The 17,792-nt window shown below is 28.6% G+C and overlaps 2 protein-coding genes across 2 annotated transcripts in view; both read right to left on the bottom strand.

Moving 5' to 3' along the window:
- hiw (MYC binding protein highwire) overlaps positions 1-12,419 on the bottom strand; it is a 392,819-nt gene extending 380,400 nt beyond the window's left edge. Inside the window, exons 1-2 of the mRNA XM_011497226.1 lie at positions 12,322-12,419; positions 11,432-11,576 (exon numbers count right to left, since the gene is read on the bottom strand). Of these exons, the coding sequence (XP_011495528.1) occupies positions 11,432-11,576; positions 12,322-12,355 (179 nt within the window). The 5' untranslated portion in view covers positions 12,356-12,419. The remainder of the gene's footprint in view (positions 1-11,431; positions 11,577-12,321) is intronic.
- A 1,719-nt stretch (positions 12,420-14,138) lies between these two features.
- The window catches only part of LOC105360333 (E3 ubiquitin-protein ligase MYCBP2-like), a 14,553-nt gene continuing 10,899 nt past the window's right edge, over positions 14,139-17,792 (bottom strand). The window contains exons 19-22 of the mRNA XM_011497225.1: positions 17,624-17,780; positions 16,692-16,959; positions 16,085-16,371; positions 14,139-14,495 (exon numbers count right to left, since the gene is read on the bottom strand). Of these exons, the coding sequence (XP_011495527.1) occupies positions 14,139-14,495; positions 16,085-16,371; positions 16,692-16,959; positions 17,624-17,780 (1,069 nt within the window). The remainder of the gene's footprint in view (positions 14,496-16,084; positions 16,372-16,691; positions 16,960-17,623; positions 17,781-17,792) is intronic.

Raw genomic sequence — 17,792 nt, 5'->3', positions numbered from 1 at the left:
GTCACTCCATCTATCTATCTATCTCTGTCTCTAGCTTTATCTCATGTGGAGCATGGAATAAACACTTATAATACGTAGAAAATTTCTGAGAAAATACGTATCATTTTCATATTATTAAAATATTATTCCAATTTAATGAATGTTGACATGGTTTTGCAAAAATTTGCTATTATTTTACGTTTTATAATTCATCTTAACAAGATAGCTTAATTCAAAATTTCAACTTTAAGTTTAATCCTTTTAAATACAATACAATAGGTTAAAGCTCTAACAATTCAGCAGAGAACGTTATTTTAATTGTTTGCACCAATGAAAACAAAATCTGTCAATTCGTTAATTGATAATGCACATAAAGGCAAAAAATTTATTAATTTATAATTGTTCTAGTTTTGTTTTTCTCAGACTTTTCCGCAAAAATAAACGAAAATGTAAAAACATCTGTCTAATAGGTAGCCACGCATCAGTTAATTAATTTTATTAAATCCTGATTTTGCAATTAGCTTTCACGAGTGCCAGTGCTTCAAATGTCGTCGCGAAACCGTACCTACGTAGTTTTTAAGTCGAATCGCTCGAAAGAAGCGATGGGAAATCCCTGTAGAGGAATTACCTTTCGAAAATACATAATTAAAAGAAGAAAAAAAAGTATATATAGGCCTAGTCGCGGCGAGACCTATGCTAACAACCTCGCGTCGGAGAAGAAATAAATATCAAATTTTTGTTTAAAAACTCAATGGATTGAAGTTCAGTATTAACAAATAATGATCTAGTAAATCGAATTCCGCCAAACAGCTGCAAACGAACAGCCAATATCAAATGTCGCGTTAAAATAACGATTTCGCGAAATTTCCTTGGATTCGTTGAAGCTCTTATTTACGAAAAACTTGTATTCTCAAATAATTTCTATGTTAACAAACTAGCCTTTTAATTTAACGATTATAGTCATAAACTCGATCGATAACGAGATATACGAAGATCAGTATTTGCGCAACGATAATACCGATATACTCCATTCTGAAAGATTATTTTGTAACGAGCGAATAATTGTAAAACAAGTATTAATGTTCTTGCGACAAACATAAGAAGAAAAAAATACAGCTCATTGTTTCCTTTATTTTCAATAAAAAACAAAAATCATAAATTAAACAACACTTGAAAGAGCCTATTAAATATTTCCTTCGAATTCCAATATATCCATGCGACGGACAATTTATGCTCGTGTTTTATTACTCGAGTATCGGTATAAAGCACGTCTTTTTCTTTTTTAAATCTGATGTCAAAGCGCTTAAATCATTCAAATACATTTCGTAATGCCGTGAAAAAATTAAAGAATTTCAACGTAATTTTCAAGTATTTGTATCACTCATTCAATGAGGCAAGAAATACTCTTAAAACATCTCAAAGGTAAGTAAAAATTGACATTTTATTTCCTTGTAATCCGAACTATATCGTTAACGGTACTTTTTCTTTTCCTTCAAGACTATAATAATACAAATGCACGTGTGTTATACGTATATTTAAAACTTTGCGTCAAGAGAAAATTCTGAATAGAATTACAATAATTTCCATCCTATTGAACTAAAGGGATAAAAACTTGCACACAATCTGTTGTGAATATTTGAACGTTCATATTGCAAATTAATATTTTTCCTACTTATAACTTAAAACTCGTAGCTCGAAGTCTTGTGACATAAAAAGTATTAGTTTTAATTATAATGCTACATGTGTTAAAGCTCCTCTAATTACTTGTTAATATACAAAATAAAGGCTACTCGCATTATTTAAAAAAGTTATTATCCTTTAACGATAATGTATTAAAAATTTATAATTAAATTCATTTTCACACACAAACGCGCACACACACACACACACACACACACACACACACATATACTAGATCATTCTTATAAATATGCTAGCAGAAATTAATTTTAACAATACAAATTAAATTGTATAAAAATCAATAGAATAGCAATAACGAATTGCAAATTATTAAATACAAAGAAAAACTCTATTAAATCGTTATATCTTTAATATGTGCTGATATGAATATGAATATTACATAAACACAAAATTGAAGTATTTTGAAAATGTGATAAAAAAATAATACAAGAAATAATATTTAACTCAAACGTTATGCAGTGTATTTAAACAATAGTAGCCGTTACTTTCAACTTTATTGCCTATACATTTTTAATATTGATTTATTTAAGCAAAACAATTTGAATACCAATAAATTACTAACATTATGGAATTTCTAATTTTATTAATAGTATAATGTGCCCACAATATTCTCAAACGATTGAAAACTTGAATCATTAATGATAATATGCATATGAAGCATGCAGCATTCAAATAATAAGTACAATGAATTTAGAGTACAGCGGTACAACTTCCTGAATACCAATAAATATTAATGAAATTAATGTATATGACCCTATAAAGGACATTTAATTTATTATAAAAATGATAAAAGTATTATTAAGTAGTGTTAACGTGTAAAAAATACTATATACCCGAACTGGCTACTACAAGGAAAAAGAAAAATTTTCAATAGTCTGAAAAAGAATTGTGTAACCATATTCTTCTTCCGAAAAATCATGTATCAGAAAATAATAAAACGTGCAAAGATTATTTATACATAGGAAGAGAAATAGCTCTTAAAGATATAATCTCTAAATTATTTCATATATAAGATTTGATTATAAATTTTTCATTTCGACACTTATGATGCATAATAAAATATTCAATCAACTAGTATCTCCTATTATTTTATAAAATTCAATCAACATTCCTTCTGACATTACTAAGCAGCAATTTAATGATGTCGAGTTGGCAATAAGTCAATTTACGATAGAAAATTTGATTACAAAAAGTAAGTTAGTAAATGTAAATTTATATTTAAAATTTTATATAATAAATAAGCTTATGAAATTGTAACAATCTAACAAAATATACTCAACTAACTAACAAAGTATCAATTTCATTCGATTCTATTATCTCAACAATATTTTCTTAAGAAATAAATAAACACTCTATAAGAATTTTAAAATTGAATTTTACGAAATTAAGATGTCCGAAATTTATTTTACTTTCCCTATAAGCCTCAACTCCGATTTATTTAATATCCATTTCCATGCCTTACACGAATTTCGATTTTATGTTTCATAATTAACGAGGTGATAAAATTTGGAGAAAAAATGATTCTAATATTATGAAATTTACAAGAATTTAAATCGGACATACATACTTTTTACGACAAATATAAAACTGAAAAATCTCGTTCATTCAATTAAATTGCTTATCGTGAATTTTAATCATATATTCCAACATTTGTACACACTTGTATAAGAAAAAAATATCTAAACTATTATAAAATAAAATTTTTAAATTAATAATTCTGCAATACGTTTTATATAATATGATTAAGCATAAATTATTATAGAACATGTATACGTGATTAATGCATGCGATATTATCTTATGTAAAATATATATACGATTTTCAAGGACAGACCTTAAAATCTTGATAAATAAATATTTATATATCTTTGTTTATACTGAAATTTATTAGACAATTTATTAGCAAATATATTAAAATAAAACGTTGAATATAATAGTCGTCGATATCTTCGAACTATAAAATTATAATAATTCTAAATTTTTTAAAATTGACTCAAATCTAGCTCGATCATTAGAATTACTCGCGATAAATTCTTCTACAGAATGCGATTTATTTAAGAAAATACAAATATTGAAATTTGGAAATTTCCTTTTTTAAAAATGAAATTCTGTTTTTACATTGATTTAATTGATATCGTGTTGGATTCTCAACAAATTTGGCTCGCTATCAACTATGTTTAGATACGGCAAAACTAATTTGCAAAGAAAAAAAAAAATCACTCCCAGTATGTTATATTTGATTTTAATTTACACGTAAACTCTAGCGAAATCATATTCCAAAGAATCCACAAAACTTAACAAACAAATTTTCCAAATAATTATTGTAGATACTTTCTTATACACGATATTGTCTAATTGCAAAATTCGTATAATACTCAGAAATATTTATAGTATGAATTTCAAATAATCAATTACGATTGAAACACTGTTGCACAATCCATTTAATAAATGTAATTATCCAGAGAAAATGAAATGAAATTTAATAGAATAATTTGGTATCATTAATAATAATTATTAGCTAATAACGTACTTTTATGTAAGTGTAGTTTTTCTTTGGAAATACTTAAATCGGTTGTTAAAATCTCGTATCAATAATTTTAAAGCAATTATAATTAGAAATTATTTTAAATTATGGCAACTGTCAAACCGGTAAGAAATAAAATGTTTGTTAGTTAAATATTTTGTTGTTTAATGTTATATATAATTTAAGAGAAGGATAAAAATGTTGTACTACAAAAAATTATTCGACAGAATAAATAATTACCAATTACACATTTATTTAAAATGATGATAATTGGTAATTATATATTTACTTCAAAAGCCAGAACATCAAACTAAGAACTTTATAATTTCATGAGAAAAATATTATAGGCATTAAATTCGTTAAATTTAATATCTTGAGGTAAATTGTTATCTAAATGCAAATATCTCTTCTTTTGAATTAATTCGAATTTATTGAATCGCCGTCGTATTATTAAAATAATAAATTATAAACTAAATATCCTGTAACCGTCTGCATTTTTTTTTTTTAATAATAAGTTTAGTCATGGCTACTCTATCTTTTGTGACTCGGGACATTAATTAACATCATAAAAATGTATATTACTCGTCTGTCTATAATTGCAAATATGACTAAATTGCAAACCTAACTAAATACGTAATTTTAGCTTCAAATTATTATGCTATTACATTTAAACATATCTATTTAACAATAAGGCTCGATATTTATATATGTTATATTATTTAAAAAAAAAAAAAAAAAAAAATCTTTAATGGAATAATTATAAAATTCCAACTGCATTGAAATGTAATTTATTGAAGTTATATTCAATGTTATTAAACATTCCGTGTAAAGTCGTAAATACTTATGTATGAATATAATGAAATTGGTTATTTAAAAGGACTTAATAGTGCAACTTTTTCAATAAAATTAATCCCAATGTATTTTACGACATTCTCGATAAAGAAAGTGTACGTTATACTATTTCATATAATTTATCGCTCAATGCATTATATTACATTTAGAATATACGAATTTTATACATATAAATTTTATCGAATGATAATGTGTACAGTGACATATTAAACTTTCAAGCGTAAGACTTCAAGTTTTTGCATAATATGAATATGAATTACAGTTAGTTTCTGCTTTCTGTATTTAATAATACGTAATTAGAAGAGCAAAGTTTCTAAACAATCGAAAAATTTTAAAACTTAAATTACGCGACTATAATTATATTTAATTTATTATTAACTGCTCATAACCATTTGTATTAAATATTAGATTATTAGATAATCTATTGTTCATTTCTTTTTAATTTCGAATCACTCGAACTACACACTTAATTAATATATTATAAAGAAAATAAATTAACGAGTTGAGGTTTGTGTAACAAAAGCTGAAATGCAATCAATTATATATGTAAAAGAATTCGCTAAATAATGGAAGGAAAAATTCGTTAGATACTTTTTGCGATAAAAACGTGTTGGAGGCTATGCAGATATACCGATAGATACATATAGTACCGTTCAATTAACATTTGCTCACGCGATCGAGGATCTTTGGTATAATATCTTAATCCAGGTTGATTTACAATCGTAGCTCTTCTCTCTCTCTCTCTCTATCTATCTATCTATCTATCTATCTATCTATCTATCTATCTATCTATCTATCTATCTATCTATCTATCTATCTATCTATCTATCTATCTATCTATCTATCTATCTCTCTCGCTAATTTTCATTCTTTAGCTAACAATCATTCTTTAGCTAACAATCATTTAAGCACGATTATCGATAACCCGCGATCCACGCCTGGACATAATTTGATTAACGGCAGGGCCAACGCGAGGGACAACGCAAAGACGATGACAACGATAACGACGGCAATGCTGTAAGCCCAGAAACAAAGCGATCGGCGTGACCGAGATCACCGATCCTGTACGTGCATACGCCATTTCTCGGACTGGCACGAGTCGTAATAGAATAAGCAGCTGTAATTGATAAGCTAATGCATTTGCAATGTATTTGCATGGATTAGTACGTGCTTGTGTTCGATTGTTTTTACTCGTTGATATTAAGCATTTGACCAATGGAAATTAGTAATGTCTGCTTGCGTGATGTTAACTTTAGATTATTTTTATTTCGCTTATATTATCATTCATTTAAATTATAGTATATTATTATATTATAATTATAATTATAATTATAATTATAATATAGATTGTTAAGTGAATACATTGTTTTCCACCAAAAATCTTGCTATTACCAATTATGCAAAAGTGCCGAAATTCAGTTACATTATTTGGATGTAAATTTATTCATAGACTCGTTTTTTCTTTTTTTTTTTTACAATAGAAAAATACAAAAAATAGTATATATCCAAATTTTTCTAATTTATATATATTCATTCAATGGAAAATAGATATCTATAAACTTAATTAAATTGCAATAAGTATTATTATTACTGCACAACAGTATTTATTATTTATAAGACAAAAAAAAAATGATTTGTTAAAATATCATCTTACCACAATACTGGATAAATAAAAATATTTATATACTTTTTTGTAATAAAATCTATAATTTTAAAATGAAACTAATGAACGTTTAGAATAATTTTGTTTGTTTTAATAATACAAATATGTACACTTAATAAAGGACATTTCCAAAACCTCGTTATTCGAGTTGAATAAATAAAAAATAATTTAGCTAGTAAACTATAAATAATAATTTAGCAGTAGTTAGATTGGCATAATAATATGAATAAAAATTTTGAAGTTATTAAGAAAAAAGTTAACTATTATTTTAAAAAAAAACTAATAATAATATTAGTATTTCTCCTAGACAAATCTTGAAAACAGCATGAAAACGCGTTTTTTATTTATTTATAATATTTTCTTACCAGTCCTTGGTTAATAAAATTATGATAAATATATTAAGGAAGTTCTGTAAATTTCAATTCGTAAGGTTAAGAGAGGCTATCTGTCTCTTCTTTTCATACACTCTGCCCATCTTCAAAGAAACCAAATGCCTCGCATTTTCATGTATATTCCCATTTATAATTGGAACTTATTACTTTAAAATCTGACAAATGTATTTTTTTTTTTTTTTTTTTTTTTTTTTTTTTTTTTTTTTTTTAATGAGTTTATTATTTTTTCTTTGTACATGATTAAGTTTTCGCTTAACCAGTCTGATACTTATTATTCATCCATTCGCGTTCAATAAAAACGGAAATACTCGTATAATTATTTTCGATATTAAACAATTTGAATTTTATAATAAAGTAATTTAATAGCTGAAAAGAATTATGTCTATGAATAAATAAAGTATTAAATCACTTATTATAAGTATCTATGTACATAATTACAAAAACTATTTAAATGTTATCCTTTTTTCAATATATTTTTCAATAAATTTTGAATTGAATCATTCATTGATTAGTTAATAAAATATTATTAATACTAATTTTAATATTTCAAATAAATACACTAATCAATGCTTTTACATATATAAACAAAAATTGTGGTGTATAAATGTTATAAAAGAAAGGTGTAGGATACCTTGAAAAAGCGCTAAACGAAAAGCATTTGTAAAACTTATATCTGTTTCAATTGATAAGAGCAAACATGTATTCTCCGTAGATATAGTATATAGAATTTTTCGAAGAAAAAAAATTATCATATTCATAATAGTAAATTAAATATTCTAATATTTACAAAAAAAGATTCACGCATTCTTATGTAGTTTATTGATCGTAAAATCTTCTTATTTTCTAATGTAAATTACACGTTATGATTAAAACAAATGCAGTTAAAATATGAACGAAAGACTAGTCTAAACATGCTTGTTTATGAAAAATTTTCAATAATAATCGTAATCAATTTACATAATCATAATATAACTATAAATTTTTGTTGTCATAATATGTTAAAGCACGATGGAAATGTCACACCCAATGAGTAAAATAATCAAAATTAGTGAAAACTAACATTCAATAATATAATTTTCAACAATAAAATACACATATCCCACAGTAACGAACATTTCAAATTTCCTTCATTTCCTGGCTTTCCTTAGCTTTTCCAAAAACTTTATTCTTATTATAAATCAAAGCAGAAATTTTTTATTAACATAAATAGTTGATTATATTGATTAAATACTTCATTATAAAAATATCCGAGCCTTTAAATTTTCTAATTTAATGCGATTGATAAATATCTCCCGTTCTGTTTAAAAGAAAAAAAGCAAATAATAACAAATGCTGATTCGTTTACAAATTCTGACTCGCACAAAATAACTCAACAATTCTTTTCAAAGAACTAATATAAGCGTAGAAAAACATCGTCTATAATTCCCCAGACGTCTATCCACTTATATTCCATAACTTCATTCTATGATCTACGAGATAAATGGACGCAAATAAACGCAACTTTAAAACAGCTTTCACTTCGCGTGTCACGGGGTCGCGTCGCGACGCTGATTAGCGACTCGGTGTATACGCACACACGAGCGCTATGTATGTGTTTGTCAACTTATCTTCAATGACATATTCCGTGATAGTCATCTCTCTCTTTCCATCCAGATCAATGCTGGGAGAATACGTTCGTGTAATAAGTTGAAAATTCCATGTTTGTGTAATGCGTTCGTTTCAATATGTCGATAAAGAAATTTTCTTATTCATATAAATCACACATATATAGCTGGTAATGTGGCTATGACATTTGGACTATTGGATTTGGAACAATATTAAATAATTTCGAACTTGGAGTTATCCCAAGATAATTATAAGGAAATAATTTTTAATGATGAAGACTCGAGAAACAAAAAAATAGTCGACTTGATTCGTCCGAGAATTGGCCGTTGAATTTTCAATCTGAACTATCATTGCCCACGTATTTCTTTATTTGAGTTGTCTTTGCATGAAAATCGCGATATGAATCCCAATTTCATAATTGCGCTACATCATATATTGATATAATACAAGTAAAATAAGATGTTAGATGAAGAAAATGATGTTGTAATCCAGTTCCAACGCTACTGGCGAAAATAAAAATAATAAAAATGTAGCTAAAAAATATATTTGCTTGAATAAAATGCTTGAAAAGACATTTCTAATTTTTGTATAAAGTTAAGAGTCTTATTATGTTCAGGCTATTTTTTTTCCAGCTAATCAATAACAGAGAAAAGTTTTACACTAAATTTAACGGCTGCACTTATATTCTATTAAATTTTAAATAAACAACGGATAATGTTGCAAAAACTTTATAACTCTGTATATGATCGCTAATAAAAACTTTACTTCAGCGCAGTGCGTAGAGCATTATTGAACTTACTAATAGTGAATTTAGTGTTAAAGTATGATTATATTGTATTTTTAAATTTCTATAAAATTAATTTGTACGTATAGAAATTTATCGATGGAATTTTGAAAATGAAATCTATCCGCGGATTTATAATATTTAAAAGCAGAGAAAATGCATTGCTACAATGGCTTAAATTTATTGCCAAATTAATGAAAGTACACATGTAGTTGTTATAAATTAGATAAAGTTGTAATACTAATATTATTAATAATACTAATATTGAAACAAAAGATTTTGTTTTTAATTCGATAATTTAATCGTTGGAACTGTAATTGCCATTTCATATAATAGTATGTGAACAAGATACATTACGCTTTAAAATAGAATAAAAATAATTTGTATTAAATAATTTCCGATTTTTTTTATTATTATTTTTTTTTAATTATTTTTTTGTTTTTGTTTTTTTTTATTAAATTACGAGTCATCGTCCATGCTCAGCTCAAATAATTATTTTAACGAAATCTGAATGTTTACGAATTGTGCAAGCTAATCCAGAATAAAATTGCAAAGACAGTATTTGTTACTCGATTGCCTTTACTTTATTTGTTTGCAAAGATACGTGTAATTGGAAAATAAAATAAATTATACAATATATTTTTAAACCGTATACCATTTCATAGTGAAAACGCAGTCAAAATTATAATGCAATTTGTAAGATGCAAATAAAGAATAAACAAAATTGTTAATCGTAAATTGTACACTACAACTAGAAATGCCACAATCTCAGTCATTTTTATGGAAAAATCTCTAAAATTTCAGAGACATTTACTTTATACGGTTGACAGCGAAAATACAAGAACAGTCTTTAATCCTCGTACGCTCGTTTCATGCATCATTATGTATTATGTATAAAGGAGCAAAGATTCATTCGGTGGTCGAACAATCTTTGACCGCTCCAATTGCACAGATTGCCCGCGTTTGTTTGTTTACGCTAGATCGATGAATGTGTACGGAAATCGAGTGCAGTTTAGTACAACAAAACAAGTAGATTCATCGCTTGCCTTTATTGTGCTGTCGTTTTACTATTTGTTTTTTTTTTGTTTATTTTTTTTTGTTTTTTTTTGGTTTTTTTGTTTTTTTTTTTGTTTTTTTTTTTGTTTGTTTTTGTTTTTATCGATACCAGCTCTTGCCTCGCGCGACAACAATTGCATTAATTGACCGTTTGAGAGGCCACGGGTGCTTACTTTATGATGTTTGTATTATTGTGTGTATCGACCTTAGTTATAATACCATCGGGACTGCATATAAATTTGAGACATTCAATCGAATATAGAATAAAAACTGGGTACTTACGTGAATAATGAATGCTGCATTTTTATTTATGTTTTTCAATGCCTCTTGTCGGGCAAAATTCGGATAACCGACAATTCTAATATTCAAATAAATTCCTTTAGCGCTAAAAGAATTTACACGAACAAAAGAATCAGCCGGTTAAATTAAATTAAAAGTCATATCCGACTTGATATCGCCTCGGTGGAGAGAGCTTAAATATTTCCTTCCGTAAAACCGTATTTAATCGCGGCTCTGATTAGCTAAATTCAAAACATTGCCCTCATTGCTTCATTACCTCTATATCCATAAATGTATATAATTCATAACAATATACCTCAAAACATTCCTTTATGATCGATCAAGATTAATAAAATATTTGTTTATTAAGCCAAAAATGTGCATATATCAATTAGTCTCGGGCATGAAAAGCTAGTTCGACGAAAATTCAGAAAAAAAAAAAAGAAAAAAAAACACTTAACTTATCGATATTGATGAATAAATAGTTTATAGATACAAATGTGAAATAGAGCAATGAAAGGTTCTTGAATTTGCCGGTAACGAAATAAACGAGAAGGACCTGCCGATAATTAAAATAGTGTCTTGGTCGGGACTTACCTGTAAGGAAGAACACCGTCGAGTGCTTGGGTCACTGTAGGTGGCGATGAGAGGGAAAAGCCGCGTCCAAGTAGAGCCGAATGCATGGAAAACGTCCGCTTAGCCGTCTCGTTCGCAAGCTCCACGTCCTCTTCAGCTTCCTCCGCTACAAAAAGAAGAAATTAACGTTGAATTACTGCGCTATGGTGTGCGAGCTTTTAACTTCGCTAGCTGAATCCATTGGTTTCACGACTAAGCTACTAATGTAATGGGGGTGAGAATAAAATTGTCGGTTTGCCGAAGCAACTCAAGTTTAAATTGATTTTGTTGTACTTGTACTTTTAACAACGATATTGTTAGATTTTTAATGGTACTTCGGGGTCAAGTCAAAATTATTGAGAGATTCAAAGAAAGAAAAAAACTAAAAAAAGGACCAAATTAATTATATTAATGTTTCACAATACGTTGCTTTCGCGGGGATATGAACTCGTATGTTTATTTAAATCATTTTAGTAGACTTAAGTTTTTTTTTTTTTTTTTTCAATAATTAGCCCAAAAAATGCGGAGTAAATAATTTAAATTTAATTTTTAAAATGTCATGAATGCATTCAAAATATCAAACTGTAAGTCTGGAATTGTTACTTAGAAATTGAGTTCACATGTACATCTTCACATGTTAAGAAATACTTTTTTCATTACTAATATTATGTGACGTTTTAATTTATTGCTCAACCATTGAATAAATATCGATTACAGTAAGCAATCTGTAATATTATTTTCTAATTACGCAATGCAACTGTATTTTATATGCTCTCTCTCTCTCTCTCTCTCTCTCTCTCTCTATTCCATAAAAGGAGGACAGGTATAGGAAGATAAATTAATTTTATTAATCATCACCAATGCATACTTACTAAAAACTAGTGGTAAGTTGAGATTCTTTTTCATCAGACTTGCTGCACAAGCTCCGCCAAGAAAGGACAATTCGATTTCAAGGTTTTTCAATCCAGAGTTTGTGGTAATCCAATCGTAACCAATAATCAAACATTTAAAACCGTAGGTAATGGATCGTTCATCTTTCATGTAATCGGACGCCGTTTCCAACGAAAATATTACCTCGTTACCTAAAAAAAAATTTATTAAATTTTCACTGCATCTTAAGAGTGGCGATAAAAAATAAATTCCACTTTTTTATTATGAAAATCCATTGTATGGAAATTTATTAGCTATTCAGTAGCTTGTGACATTTTTATTTTTATGGATCGACAAGCTTTTTTAACCGAAGTTGACGTTATGCTGAAAATCCAGGTCAAGTGAGTAAATATGAAATTTAAAAATATTAAAACTAAGGTATTAAATATTATATTAATGCATTAAAATTATTAATAAAAAATTTCATGATTTCTGCGCATTTTTCATTACTTGCAACATTAAAATTAAAATGCTTCAGTTCTGAAATCTAGATATATTAAAGTATAATATCATTTAGATATTTATATTGCGTACAATAATATTGTTTATTACTTATATCGGTCATATAATTCAAGTCTTATTAATAAATTTCCCATTACATTATTAATCGATAGGTTTAACTTTTCAACAAATTCTCACCACATTGTCAACTACGCGATATAATGACACGAATCATTGACCAATAATAGCTTGCTTAATTCAACGGCATATTAATAATATGTTAAAGCAAAAGATAACGACACTAAGCAAAGTTAAATAAAGTCAACGAAGTCTTGAACTTTTTGTCGGATCGCTCAACTCTTACCGCGCAACACGCTAATAAATTATTATAAAATGAAGCGGTGAAAGTGAAAGACGATATTAATTTCGTCTCGAGCTTATTCGGTAAACAAAAAACTAATTTTCAAAAAAATATTATTTATACGCGTGGAACTTGACGTCAATCACTCTGACATTCATATAAAATTAAATCATAATTATCGTAAACTCACCAGGTAATACAATAGCACTCTGCGGCCATTGGCTTTGAACATTGCTTAGCTTGTGCAGCACTGGCCAGTATACGGGACTTTCATCCAGATTGCAATTTTCGAGAGATCTAATTTTGCGAAATCGAATAAATATTTTATTACATTAGCTTAGATATTAAACGACACTTTGATTATATTTAGCGCTTGTAACTTGTAGCCACGTGACTCTATATAAGAAGGCACTTAATAACAAATTAATAAGCTACTATAGCCTAGTCTTTTTAGAGTGTACAAAGTGGACATTCTACGAGCCCATTAATTAAACGAATTCCTGAAGATTGATTAATCGACATACAATTAGCCCATAGAGCAACAATCGAATCTAGATTCGATAAAATTTATTAATTCATATCGTAAATCTGGATTTACGATCGAATGTCGGAATGTAGAGTGTAATGAACGGAGAGGAAGAGATATGGAAAAAGATAAAGTTAAATGAAAATGATGTTCCCAATAGCTGTGAAGCGCCCCTCGCACGTACCAATACAAACTAAACAGAAGCTACAATAATGTATTGTCAGTGTCGAGGATCCGACCCAAATAAACCAAATATAGCCCGGCAGCACTCGTATGTAATAAGAACATCAATAATTATTCCTCGCATCGTTAAGTCATTTAAGCGAGTCTGGCCCGAGCTTCGACTCAAAGCTTTGTAAGCCAAAGTAGCCGAGGTACGCGGACACCCCTCACGCACGCTCCATTTCAATGGATCAATCGTTGCTATCTACTCACTTTGCACCATTGGCATCGACGTTCGGAATGTAAAGCTGCAGATAGTCCTCCGGCTGAGCGGTGCCGCAATCCGGGGTGAATTCCACGGTGAGCCACTTAACCGTTTCGGGAAAGGTGACTTTATAATAGGAGACCGTTGCCGCTTTGTAGGGGTGATCGCTCTCCAGCCACGTATAATAATGACTAGTGGTAGTGGCTGGAGGTGAAAAATGTGTACCGGCTGTTTGCTGCGTCGCCCCGTCATTGTCTTGTTGATGGAGGGACGTTTGAGAGGACTTCATGCCCGTAATGAGATTCAGAGCCGTCACGTGCGGCAGCATCTCTTGGATCAGGGTTAGTACTTGGACGCCACTCTGCAAAAGTGTCGTAACTTTAAGAGCTCTCCAACTCATGGATCTCATATCTGGCGCATCTTATATTGTTATGGGGAGAAAAATGTATTATGCGCTGGGGCGGAGTGGCTTTGCTCGCCCCATCCTATAGAGGATGATGTAAAGACTTTAAAGTTAACGATTTCATTCATTCGCGAACGAGTATAAGGAGATTACAATAGTTTGATTGACATTACTATTACATTGATATTATTCGTCTCAAGATTATTCGTGCTTTGAGATCGCGTTTAATTGGCTTCACGAGCAAAAGAGAAAACCACAAGATGCTAAGTTATATAATTGTGATATTCAAGGTATTTGACTTGATATTATTCGAGAATTATTAAATTTTTCCCCTTAAATTTCTAGCCGGTTATGATTTATATAATTGTTCTCATAAATAATGCAATGGTATTCGAGACAGATAGTTCAAAATGCATTTAAAAGCTTTGTGGAAACAAGTAAATTTTTATTTTGAATTCTCTATACATTAATGATGGCCCTTTAGAACTGTAAACTATGATACGGAAATTGTATTTTTTTTTTTTTTTATCATTGGGTATATACGTATATATATATATATATATATATACACATATAATATCCTTATAAGAACAATTACTCATTTAATTATGAACTTGATAATGAATCAATTTTTATTCAATTTCATCGGTAATTATAATAAATTTCTCATTTTATGCATATTTAACTGTCGGAAAAAATATTAATAATATTAATAAACTATAAATAATCAAAGTGTTTATTAAATTTTAATCCATAGACAGTTAATATTAACAATTACAAAATAAGCTAAAACAAATTTAATTCTTAAATTAAAAATAAAAACTTTTCAATGAATTTTATACAATACCGGAATCTTATTATTACATTAATTTTAATACACACACGCGCGCGCGCATGTATAGCCATATCAATTTGCTCTATTTACAATGCAACCTTTACATTTCTCAACTTGAATATATGTAATATACATTTATATAAATAATTTTATATCTTACAAGTTCCTTACAATATAATAACATTATTCCTAAACTTACTCGTAATTTAAATATTCTAAGAAATACGTTAAAATATGAATTTTTAATGAGAAAAAAACATTAAATTTCATTACACTTGAAAAACTATGTTCCAAAAAAAGTATTCCAGCACATAGAAAAATAGTTAATATTTGCAATAATATTTAATCCTGACAAAATTAAATACTCAACATAAATACAGCAAGTCTTTGGCTACTTATTTTGGTTAACTTGAGCTTAAGGCTATAATGTCTCATCCAATTTCTTCACTATTCTTTCTTATTTTAACGATTATAATTTAAAAATTACTTTACATTATAAGATATTATAATATTCGATTATTTTATATTTTATTTTTTGAATGGCTTATATATAGAATACAAATAAATATATACCTATTTCATCGCTCGAATTAAGTCGAACCAACGTCATTAATTCTCATATAAATAATCTACTTTAACCTACGCTTCTCATATGATATCAACGATAATCCAAAAGAAATGTGTCAGTTTGATAAATTATGAAATATCTTACTCGAGGATCTGATGCTGCTAAAGGAATAATGTACGCCGTCGTCAATGGTAGAAGTGTGGTAACAAATGCCGCGCTACCAAGAATTTCATTAACATCGATGTCATCGGCTTTTTCTCTCGCGAGAGCTAAAATATCATTAGCACGTTGAACGACAGTGGCGGTCATTGCTAAAGTGCATTTTCTTGCCTGCACTTCAGCAATAGCTTTACTCGTATGCTGTTCGTTAGTGTCTTTGGGATTGGAATAATACAGGATATGTGGAATTTGACCCCTGGCTTGTGTAGTACCTTTAATACAAACAGACAATTTCATTTATTTAACCTTATTCTTAATGATAATAATAATAATAATAATAACAATAATAATAATAATAATAGTAGTAGTAATAATAATAATAATAATAATAATAATAATAGTAGTAGTAGTAGTAGTAGTAGTAATAATAATAATAATAATAATAATAATAATAATAGTAGTAGTAGTAGTAGTAGTAGTAATAATAATAATAATAATATGTATTGTATAGTTGGGGGGGGGGGCATTAATTTTTACACTAAAGTCGTCTATTTTAAATACTTGTGAAATAAATATCATAAATATCACTAACCATTTGAGCTTAACGAACACGCTGAGAAAATGAATGATGTACCATCGGGACCTTTGACAACTCGCAATCCTCCATCTCCGTTACTAGTTCTGCCACCTCTGCTTCTCAGTCTTATCGCATATTTATTCTTTTCCTTAATAGGAATGGGCTTGTCAAATTTTATTTCGACTACGTCATTAATACAATCGTCCGGACCAAAGGAGCCTCTTGTAAAATCAAGACTGCTCCAATGCTGCGTGTGAGAAGGATCGTTTCCAGTGCTGTTACGCTAAAGAAAATAAGTCTTTCATAATTTTATAAAATTTAATCAATAATGGCACTGCATTATAAAAAAAGTCATATTTAATACTTTTTTAATAAACAAATATATATATATATATATATATATATATATACGCACGGACGCGTGCACGCACGCACGCACACACACGCACACGCACATATATCTATAAATTGTAATTATAAAATATCATTTATATATTCAAAGGTCTAGATTTAAACATATTTATTATTTCTATGAAAAATTTATCAAAATTTACTTTCTTCGCGCACAACGCTTAAAATAAAATGCATATCTTAGTTATTGGAACGAATTTTTTGGATTCAATTATAGATAGAAGTACGACTTATTTTTAAAATAATTTCATTTGTCTATCTCAAATTAATCGACACTGCATGCTGTTATTTAATTTTCATACGGAACAAGCGAGATGTTTTAAATAAGAGATTACTTTCACTTTACACAACAGCGAATATTATGTATGGCATTGAAATGAACAGGTTGTGTTGCTATTTCCCAACTGTAAGAGCTCGAGGACTGCCAAACTTATGCGCGATCGCGCATTCATCATTAATTTACCGGCAACCTTCGACGAATAACAGTCCATAATAGCCAAACACCATAAAGACGTGAATATTTGTAAAAGACTTACGTCATCCAACAGGTCGAGCTCGTAATCGTATACACCAGCACCACCATAGATCCCAACTCCAGCAATGAGGATTCCCGGCCTATCAACGGAAAAGCAGACGGCATCGGGCGAGCCGTTACCAGTATTCCAGGACCTTGTTTGGTTAACCCGCGTGAATCTTGACGGCGTC

This window comes from Ceratosolen solmsi, unplaced genomic scaffold (genome assembly GCF_000503995.2).
Source record: "Ceratosolen solmsi marchali unplaced genomic scaffold, CerSol_1.0 scaffold13, whole genome shotgun sequence".
Classification (NCBI taxonomy): Eukaryota; Metazoa; Arthropoda; class Insecta; order Hymenoptera; family Agaonidae; genus Ceratosolen; species Ceratosolen solmsi.
Note: the sequence above shows the minus strand (reverse complement) of the source record. Positions and strands in the feature narration are given on the sequence as shown.